Source organism: Saimiri boliviensis, chromosome 5 (assembly GCF_048565385.1).
Source record: "Saimiri boliviensis isolate mSaiBol1 chromosome 5, mSaiBol1.pri, whole genome shotgun sequence".
NCBI classification, from domain to species: Eukaryota; Metazoa; Chordata; class Mammalia; order Primates; family Cebidae; genus Saimiri; species Saimiri boliviensis.
The window spans coordinates 73,977,836-73,988,976 of NC_133453.1; the positions used below are offsets into that span (position 1 = coordinate 73,977,836).

Below are 11,141 nucleotides of genomic sequence, written 5' to 3' on the forward strand. Positions count from 1 at the left end.
TTGCTATCTTTATACCCAAAGCCATGAAGACAAAGTGGGCAGATTGTGTACTGCATAATAGTGTTTGGCTAAGCAGGCAAGTGGGCACTGCATGAAGCTTATGCTCTGCTTGTCCCCCACAAAGGTGTACATGAGTTAGCCAGTACCTGTTTGTTATCACAGGATAAACAATAATAAGCTAAACAGAACTAAAGACTCATGCTTTTTGCTAAAACAGCTAGGTTTAAGACATTAATGTTGGCATAAGAAAATCTTTCCTTTTTTTGAACTGACAAGATTGGGTATTTACTTTTGCATACATTTAGGTATTACCTGTACTTTTTCTCTAATATTTTGCCCGTAGGTCAAATACCTTAAAGTTTAATACTTTTTAAAAAATTATTTTCTTAGTTCCTTAAAATAAAGGAAAATAAAATTCATTTAATTTGAAAATTGCCTTTTTCTACTAAAGGTTCAGTTGGGAATATTGTTAAGAACAAGCAACACCCTTGGACTAGAAAAATTACTGCCAATGGGTTGTTTCTTGCTGGTGGTTTTCTGTGATCTTGACAGAGAAGAGATGGAAGTGTGTTGTGTATTGGCACCATTTGTCTATACCTGCTTTCTCACACATCACTTTGCAGATCACTTTTAGATATAAAGTCGGGACCAAATTTGGATGCTCCCACTACCATTCCTTTGCCCACAGAATTTCACTAGAGATCTTTGTCTTTTAGGGGATATTTATGGTACAAATGAGGAATAAAATATTATAATTTTAGTATTGTAGTCAGCACTGAAGTGGTCTTGACTCTCTTTAAAGCCAGAAATGAAATGGCAGGCATACTTTTTACTTGAATGAATGATGATGCCATTGAATTGCCTCTTGAATTTTTAGCGGGGATTTTTAAATATACCAAAATAGAAATACATATAGTAGGATTTTAATTACTTTATCAGTGTTGTTTTAATTAAGCATTCCCTTCATTTCTCATCTTTCTACAGAAAGCATTTGGTGATCTTTCAAAAAGATTTGAAATAAAACACCGCCTTCAGTGTAAAAATTTTACATGGTATCTGAACAATATTTATCCTGAGGTGTATGTGCCAGACCTTAATCCTGTTATATCTGGATATGTGAGTATTTTCCTGTTCCTTTTTCACTTAATATGCTCCTTGCCACCAACCTTTATGTGGTTCCAGGAAAATTGCTGAAATACTTTCTGGTTTATTGCTTTTGAGATTTTTACATTATAATCAGTAACATTACTTTCTAAATTATTTTACAAATATATAAACCCCACAAATTTAAAACTTTTCATAACTTAAAAATTTTCCTTTAGATTAAAAGCGTTGGTCAGCCTCTATGTCTGGATGTTGGAGAAAACAATCAAGGAGGCAAACCGTTAATTATGTATACATGTCACGGACTTGGGGGAAACCAGGTGAGCACTGCATTAAAAATCCCTCACTTGTAAAGCGTTTACAAGCACAGGTAAGACGTTGCCTATTTTTCAGAAGTCCCAAAGCAGCTTTATGCTTGGGTAAGCTGGTGTGTGCAATGTTTTTAGACTGAGTTTGGCAATTGATATTGATGGGTATTTTATTTTGGTTTTTACTCTGACTCTGAAAACAATTCGAAGTAGCTTACCCATTTAAAAAAAAAAAAAAAAAAGGAAAAAAAAGCCGGGTGCAGTGGCTCACACCTGTCATCCTGGCACTTTGGGAGGCCAACGTAGATGGGTCACTTGAGGCCAGGTGTTGGAGACCAGCCTGGCCAATATGGTGAAACCTCATCTCTACTAAAAATACAAAAATTAGCCAAGCATGGTGGTACATGCCTGTGTTCCCAGCTACTTGGGAGTCTGAGGCTGGAGAATGGCTTGAACCCGGGATGCGGAGGTTGCAGTGAGCTGAGATCATGCCACTGCACTCCAGCCTGGGCAACAGAGTGAGACTGTCTAAAAAACAAACAAATAAAAAATAATAATAAATAAAGGAAAATGGGAAAAAATAAAATAGAATAAAGCCATATGAAATTTTTTAAAAAAGAAACTTCTGTATAGATCTTTGATGCTTTGACTTTTGCATGACTGTTGGTGTGGTGAGTTTACAAGTTTGCACATAAAGCCCATATGCAACTGGATTTAATCACAAATTACATCAAGTGTTAATAACAAAGTAGGCATTGTAAATTAACTTTGTGGGCTACAATATTATTTCAGTATGTTCCTCCTTCTCTCTCAGAAGAGGATTCTCCTTGATTAGTGACATTTCTGCTTGTTACTACCTTTTGACTATTTTATTGATCAGATTCAAATATCAAATATTACTATTTACTTGGCTATGGGTTGAGAACATGGTAAATACAAACTTTCTGTTTTCTTAAGCTTCCTTTTCTTGTCTTTTACAAATTAACTCCTGGAAAGATCAGACTATATTTCTCTCATTTGTTCATTCAACAAATTCACTGAGTGATCACTATATGCTGGATACTATGATTGGTTCAAACTATTTAGATTCTAACTCCTTTAGGAAATCTGTAATTGAGCATTTCCTGAGGATAATGCATTCAGAGTGTTCTGGGGTTATAGAAAAGGTATCTGAATGAGACTGGGTGCTCACCCAGTTTCCTGAGAAAGATGACATTTGAAAACATTTTTTTAAAAAGTAGGTAGGAGCTAGTGAGGTGGCTGTTGGGAATGGGAACAGAATAAAAAGAGTGTGAAGGAAAGCAAACTGAGGAGAAGAGCCTGGAGTATCTCTTCTGGGCATTGCAAGTATTTTGGTGTAGAATCCAAGATGTGTGGGGAGAATTTTTGCAATAATTAATACCCATGATGTCCTATTTTAATGGGACAAAACTTTGAGATGTCAGTTTTAGGAAAAAAGGTGGTCCAGTTTATCTCCTGGTCTATCCTCTTCTGTATTTCTTCCTACCCATTAGACTCAGCTTAATCTAGTTCTAATCCTTATTTAACTAAATCAATCTACTAAGGGCAGATGATACAGATGTCCAGAAGCCAGAGCTGGTGAACTGTATCTGTTGCTGGATAATTAAGGTATAATTCTGAAATAGGATGGAGATATATATGGACACACATAGATATACATACATCTATACCTATAACTATATACACATGTATCTGTAGATATATGTCTATGTGCATAAATCTGTATGCATCTTTTTTAAGAATTTTCTTTCCCTCAATGTATTAGAAGAAAAATAGTTTTATAAATAATTGCATTCTTTGGAAATAAAACTGATTTAGGCTTGTAAAAAGATTTTAAGCAAAGGTAAATATTTCTGCAATTGTAAACATCTTATTACTAAATGGAAATTCTTATAAATTTGTCTTAGGCTTCTTCTAGCATTACATTTATTTTGTATTAAAAGCTGAAGATATATTGTACACAGTTTTTTCTCCATTTTTCTGTTATCATTGTCGTAAAGATAATAACAGCTTTATTATAGCCCTGTACCAAAAGTATGTTTATATTTTAGATAGAATATAGCTGTCTTTTAGAAATTGGGGGATGGGAAAAAAATTCACATATTCTTTCAACTGACTGTCACCATAGTGAAAAGTTAAAGCTTCTGATCTTGTGGAGCTTATGTTCCACAGGAACAAAGAAAAACAATTTAGAAAAATATAGCAGGTAGTGTGTTTGGGGTTGGGTGGTCATTTTAAGAGGCGAGGGAAGACCTTTTTGGAAAAGTAAACTTAGAGTGGAGTTCTGAATATGTTGAGAGAGTGTTCCAGGAGAAGATGCTCACCTTGGTGGAAGGATTTCCAAGGGTGGAGGCCCAGAGGCAGATACATGGAGAAAGCAAAAAACCAGTGTGCCTAGAGCAGAGTGGCCTAGCAAAGAAGGGTAGGAAATGAGGTCAGGGACTTTGATAAAGGACCTTATCATGTAGGGCTTAATAGGTCGCATTAAGAAACTTGGACTTAATTCTGAGTTTGACAGAAAGGACTGAAGAGTTTTGAGGAGGAGAATAAATATTGTCTGATATATATATTAAACAGATAGCTTTGGCTTTTGTTGCCCTAACACAGCTATTTATTTCATTTTGGCTTATTTCCGTGACATTTTATTTTTAATTAAGCATTGCACTGAAACAATTTTGCAGATTTTAGTTCCCTGAGTGCTAAAATTTTGATATATCATGTAACTTGTTCATTTTTTGATGTTCCCTTCTACTTTTCATCAGATAATGTTTTACAGCATAAAACTTCATTGTGACAGTATTTGTGTATGCCAAGTAAAAATAAATATATTGGTTATGTGACTAAATTGGCCAATATTACTAGAGCAATGCAGTTTGAGTCATTATAACTTGGTTATACTTACTGCTTTGCCTCATCCACTTTCTCTGCTGGCTCTAAGTGATGGATATCTCCAACATTCTCAGCTATCCAATTATGTCATCTTTTTTGTTACCACCATACTTTTAATATCTTCCAATTTTTATAATTTTCATTTTCATGACTTTTTAATAATTGGTAAAATATTCTACAGCCTTTGTTATCATCTTTGAGATCTTAAGGTTTATCTTTCTTAGCCAAGTATAGATAGAATGCTATTTTCATCATCTAAACCCATTTTCTTCCAGTGTTTCCATCTGAAGAACTACTAGTTATAAAAATGACTGTTGTTTTGCTGGTAGGAGGAGATAAATTAAGCATGAGACCAAGAGTAGGGAAAATCAAATATGTGGCTCTGGGAATTCAGTGAATGCTTGTAGAGTGCCTGCTCTAATATAGTAATATACATAAAGGGTTTGACACAGTGCCTGCCTAGCATGTAATAAGGACTTAACAAATATTAGTGCTCCTACTAATTATTTCATTATTGAAAATCAATTATGTTAACTTATTTTATCTTTAGAATGTCAACATTATGAAACATTGGATTTGTAATGGGTGTTATGACTTGATAAATTGGCCGACTTCAGTCTATGGGGAAGCCAGCTCTACACACACAATTCTAATAGAGTACTAGAAAAGTTATCTCTGATATACTATGGGAACCTTGAAAAGGTTGTAATTATTTTGCAGCTGGGCAAATTCAGAAAAAGCCAAAGAAGGAAGGTAATATTTGAACTGGCTCTTGAAGGATTAAAAAGGAGTTAGGTAGAAAAGGGTCAAAAGAATCTTCCAGGCAGAGGACAGACTGTAAAGCAAAGTCTTAGAGTTATAGATACATATGTTCTGATTGGTAGAATTGTGTGAAAGAAGCATCATATATAACTGGGGCAATGGTTGATGCAAGATCAAAAATGAAAGATTTCATGTACCAATTAAGGAGTGTGGACTTTATCTTAGCAACAGTAGTGATTCACTTAAGCGAGGGCAGTCGGAGATCAAACCAATGCTATAAAATACTGTCTGGCAGCAGACTGGATTGCTGGATGATAGGAACAGAAATTGGAGGTAGCTGTAGGTGTTTCAGTAGAAATTCTGAGAGTCAGAGTAACAGAAGTGAGTACATGGAAGTAAAAAATGGATGGGATGTTAACATCTGAGAGGAATAGTACAGCTAAGGGATGAATTACTTGACTATGCGGAGAAAGAGAAGCATCAATATTAACAATAGCTAAAATATATGAGAACTCTTCATGTGTCAGTCATTGTTCTAAGTGTATTACACATATTAACCCACTTATCTTCTTAACGCTATGGGTTAGCTATTAAATGACCCATCTTCAAGTGAGAAAACAGGCATGGTGAACAACCTGAAGTCCCTAGTTTAGTGAAAACACCTTTAATTGAGATGAAGAAGAGAAATGGAACACTTGTGGGAGAGAGGCAATTAATGTACTCATTAGAACTCTGCATTCCATTTTCTGAGGAGTGTCTGGGGCAGCCTTCCCAGACTTGATAACTTCCAAATTCCGGTATGGGGAGGAAGACAATACCTTCTTAATGAAGTAACCAACTGTTGATGAAGAAAGACTATTGTATCGTCTATCATAAAAACTCAGCTTATGTCTGATAACTATTTTTATTGTATTATTTTGTTGAAATAAAAATGACTTTATTATTTAACAAGTTGCTGGTGTATTTACTTATTTTGTAACTGAACACATGGGGTGCTTTTGTCAATAACAGTGTTCTGCCTTCCATAGTACTTTGAATACTCTGCTCAACATGAAATTCGGCACAACATCCAGAAGGAATTATGTCTTCATGCTGCTCAAGGTCTTGTTCAGCTGAAGGCATGTACCTACAAAGGTCACAAGACAGTTGTCACTGGAGAGCAGATATGGGAGATCCAGAAGGTACCTCAGTGCAATTACCACCTCTTTAACTATTTTTCTTAGCTCTAATTGCTTGTCTGGGAAAATGAGTGGAACATGGTACGTTAATGTTACCTATCAGAATTTTTCTCCCTTTATTAGCTTTATTATTATGTATTTCTACACATGTGATAAGAGACTGTATCTGTGAATTAAGAAGCAAATAATTAAGTTGCTTGGTTGAAGCATGGTATATGCAGATCAGTACTTCTGTGAATTATTAATATTAGTTGCTCATTTTTTTCTATTTAGGGTTTCTTATAATGCTTTTTGCAACAGCCATCTACTTTTTCTGGCAGAGAGAAGAAAAAAATAATTATATCTTCTCACTTGAATTGATTAATTTTTTTTTCTACCCTCTTTAGCACATTTTCATGAACCAAGAATTGAGAAAAGACATAACTGGTCTCTTCTGTTTTTAAATACGGTTTAAGGCTTAGCTGTATCATGGCAATTCTTTTTTTTTTCTTTTCTTTTCTTTTTTTTATTGCATTTTAGGTTTTGGGGTACATGTGATGAACATGCAAGATTGTTGCATAGGTACACACTTGGCAGTGTGGTTTGCTGCCTTCCGTCCTGAACGTTGTTTTGTACAAAAGCAGAAAAGCTTAACATTGGTTTTTATGATTTATGATATTTTTAAGAGTTTGTCACCTATGGATATATCAAGGGAATACTTGTTTGAAAACATGATTCAGATCTTTTTTCGTCTGCCTCTCTTCATTATGTAATACCTTGTTAATTAAACAGTAGTAGTGTAAAAGGTGGTACTTACACTAGAAGCCAACGCGAGTTTATCAGACATAGTTGATCTTATAAAGTTTTACTTAAGAATGGTGTCTATTAGGTTTGCTTCAGTGAAACCATAAAGTATTTTTCATATTTATCAGTTAACTATGAGTCTTACATTTTAATGTCTGTTGTTTCCTTTTATTCTAGGATCAACTTCTATATAATCCATTCTTAAAAATGTGCCTTTCAGCAAATGGAGAGCATCCAAGTTTAGTGTCATGCAATCCATCAGATTCACTCCAAAAATGGATATTTAGCCAAAATGATTAAGTGTTCCTTAAAATTAAGGAGTTGAAAAAGGAGATATTCGTTCTCATAAAACTGTGACTAGGCATACACTGTAGTTTTTGAAAATTATGCAAAAGCAGCTAATTGTAACTTATTCCAAGTGCATTTTTCTTATTTATATCTTAAAATATCTATGTAGCACTACTGCAGAAATTATGCAAGTTTCTGTTTCAAAGCACAATAACTAGTAATACCAAAGACTATTTCAAAATGTCCAGATGTAGGGGAAGAGATGTTTACAGTATGATGAAAATAATTTTCCATGTAAAGTGGTGTTTGTGTGTTTTGTATACTTAGGGATATGTATAATTGCATTCACACACTCACAATTTAAAATATTTCCCCTAGTTTTTTTTGGGGGGTGATAGAAAGAAAGATTTGTTACTGTATTTTTTTAACTACATAGAAGTGGGTAAATGAAGGTCAACATTGGCCTCTATGTATGAACTAAGAAGTTTTTACAGATCTAGAATTTATTATTTTAAAATGCAGGTGAACTTTTTTTGCCTTTGGCTTACTTGTCTGTCAAATGTTTCCTTAAACATGAAACTGAATAAAGAGAGGAATATTTTTAACACTTAAATTTCTTGGCAAATTTTAAAATATTTTTTAGTCTGCAGCTCACACCACTTGAAGCACTTAACTCTTCCTTAAATGACTTTTCTTAAGCAACTATACTGTGTGTTTTTCCAAAGCACTTTTAAAAAAATTTTTTATAAATTGCTATCTGTTGAAAACGTGTCATTTTCCTTTCTGCTAGTATTTCTTTTCTTACCAAAATTCACTAATCTTGAATGTTTGTGACAAATGCAGAATACTTGACTCATTTAAAGCTAAATTTTGTTACTGAATCAATTTTAATTGTAATGGATTTTTGACCCTGTAATAGATTCTTTTCATCAAATAAAGCCTTATTTTTATGTGGAAAACACAATAAAAAAAATCCTCAGCACTATTGTAATCATTCGATTAAGTTTTTTCCTCTTCTGGGTAGAATCTATAATCGATAGTAGGTAGGGGAATATAGATTTTTGTATGCTGAATTCCTAAGAACCTATTGTTTGTAAAGCCACTCGATATTTCTTAAGGTACAAAAAATGAGGACTAGCAAATTTTTTGTGTTCAATATTTAGAAAATGTTGTATTTCTGATAACTTTCCTTGAGCAACTAAGTGACTTTTTAAAAAATTTGATGCTTCCCTAGGAGATTTAACACTTTGTTGTTGTTGTTGTTTTTGGTCATTTTATATTTAGATCTCCTTTATTCTTGTTCCAGAAGTAAAATATGATTGGTTTAATATTTTAAACCTAGCAGAGCCTCCACTGTACAAAAAAGAGCATATCTTAGTTATTGGCCCCATCTTCTCATTGTTTGTTTGTAAATTTGGATTTCATTAAGAAGCCTATATTCTCAGCTGGACATGCTGGCCCAGCCTCTAAGCCCAGCACTTTGGTAGGCAAAGGCAGGAGGATCATTTGAGCTCAGGAGTTCCAGACCAGCCTGGGAAACATAGCAAAATCTCATCTCTCCTAAAAAAATAAAAATTAAAAAAAATGAAATTAAAAATAAAATCAGCTAGGTGTGGTGACACACATCTGTAGTTCCAGCTATACAGGAGGGTGAGGTGGAAGCATTGCTTGAGCTTTGGAGATGGAGGCTACAGTGAGCTATAATTATACCACTGCACTTCAGTCTGTGTGACTGAGCAAGACTCTTTCAAAAAAAGGAAAAAAAAGCCTACATTCTCTAATTGATTGATTCAACTAATGTGTATTATGTACCTAATTTTCTGTCAGATGTTGTATTAGTCCATTTTCATGCTGCTGATAAAGACATACCCGAGTCTGGGTAATTTCTTAAGAAAAAGAGGTTTGTTGGACTCACAGGTACGCAGGGCTGGGGAGGTCTCACAATCATGGCAGGAGATGAAAGGCATGTCTTGCATTGGTGGCAGACAATACAGAATGAGAACCAAGGGAAAGGGGTTTTTCCTTATAAAATAATCAGATCTCATGGAACTTATTCACTACCACAACAACAGTGTGGGGAAACCACTTCCATTATTCAGTTATTTACTACTGGTCTGTCTCACATGTGGGAATTATGAGAACTACAATTTAACATGAGACTTGGGTGGGGACATAGCCCGACCATATCAGAAGTTTTGGTAGGCAGAATAAGACTTGTTATTGCCTTTGAGCTATGTCTCATGGGTCAGAAAGAAAAATAACTTTAAAGTAGATTGTAAGTACCAGTAGACATGAATATCCACGAGCATATATTGCTCTTAGGTCTTATTATATCTCTAAAAACAAAATTATTTTTCAAATATATTTTATAAATGAACTTAGGTAAAACATAATTTAAAAAAAAACCAAAGTGTATATATCAGTCATATATTGTCATATCATGATCCAAATGAAACCTCCTTAGAGTAGGTTGATATTATTATGGGAAAGTCCTTCTTACCTGATTTTGCAGCCTCAAGCTATTGCTCAAGTGTCATACAAATCATGTCATTAAGGACTGGACCATTAGGGTGGGTAGTGCCTTTTAAAAGTCTGCGTTTTGGAACAATGATAACAGGGAGTTATTTATGGAGCCTGGCTGCCATCCACCTGAGACTTAACTGCACTCAAGTGTGAAATTGTGAAATTCTTGCTCAATTTGAAGCTGCCATGGCAAATGGTCTGGTTGCTACAGAAGACCTGGCATGCTGCCTTCATTCCAGAGGACCAAGTCCTAAGAACTCTAGGTTGGTAAGCTGCACTGCCAAGTCCACTAGGGTTAACCTGATGGGCAGACTCACTGAAATCTGACAGGAGATCACACAGTGAACCGTAGGAGAAATAAGCAACACACTAAAATTGCCCATTACTATAACCAATTATGATGGACTTTTAAGCCCCAGTATTAGCAGAGACTGGTCCTGGACAGTTTTAATAAGTACTTTATAAGCCATCAAAATATTAAGTGCAAAAAGGTAGAGAGTTACTATTGCTGAAGAAGACAAGTCTGACTTTATAGGGAAGACTGGAAAAAAAATCATTTTTAAAATGCTGTAATATGTAGACAAGAATTGTAAAAGATAGGGAAAACAAAAATCCAGGAAGATTCTGTAATCAAATTGCTTCACAATTTAAAGACAGCAGAAATGATATCTTTAGACAATGCATTTTTAGTATGGTTTGTGCAGGAAAGATGTTTACAGAACTTCCAGAAACCAGTTCATACTCTGTAAAAGGCCTGTTGTAGAATATCTGTGAAGGAATTAGTACATATATACAAATGTAGTGGCATATGTGTGTGTGTAGTGTGTATGTTTTAAATTAAAATATTTGATATGATTTGTATGAATGTGTATTTTAATTACCTTTTCCAAATTATCAACCTACCCAATCTTTCCCTTTCTAGTCCTACAGTCCTACCTTTTCCACATCATCAGCCCAACTATATTGCAGAGGAGATTCCTCCAGCACACATATTCCCTCTTGCTCTCTAGTCTTCCACAATATCTAGGAAAATTTTGTGTCTGTTTTAGGGATTGTGTTAGGCTCCAGGCACTAATAACACACAAAATAGTCCCCATCTGAAGGCAGGGAAAGTTATGGTTTGGTGATATGGTCATCAATATGGTCTCATAATGATGTTTCGAAGAGAAATAGGCCCATGATGGAGTCAACATATTCAACTTCTGTGAGTCCACCGACAGAAGCTAGAGGAGAAAACAGGCACCCCATATTTTAGAGGTAAATAATTAAGAAGTAATGCTTCTTA

General features: G+C 34.7%; 1 protein-coding gene across 4 annotated transcripts in view; it reads left to right on the plus strand.

The window, feature by feature from the left end:
- The window catches only part of GALNT3 (polypeptide N-acetylgalactosaminyltransferase 3), a 120,173-nt gene extending 112,799 nt beyond the window's left edge, over nucleotides 1-7,374 (plus strand). For all 4 annotated transcript variants that reach the window (XM_074399560.1, XM_074399561.1, XM_003921916.4 and 1 more), the window contains 4 exons: nucleotides 985-1,116; nucleotides 1,323-1,424; nucleotides 6,113-6,265; nucleotides 7,223-7,374. In XM_074399560.1, coding sequence (XP_074255661.1) covers nucleotides 985-1,116; nucleotides 1,323-1,424; nucleotides 6,113-6,265; nucleotides 7,223-7,345 — 510 coding nt within the window. In that variant the 3' untranslated portion in view covers nucleotides 7,346-7,374. The remainder of the gene's footprint in view (nucleotides 1-984; nucleotides 1,117-1,322; nucleotides 1,425-6,112; nucleotides 6,266-7,222) is intronic.
- Nucleotides 7,375-11,141: the final 3,767 nt, after the last annotated feature.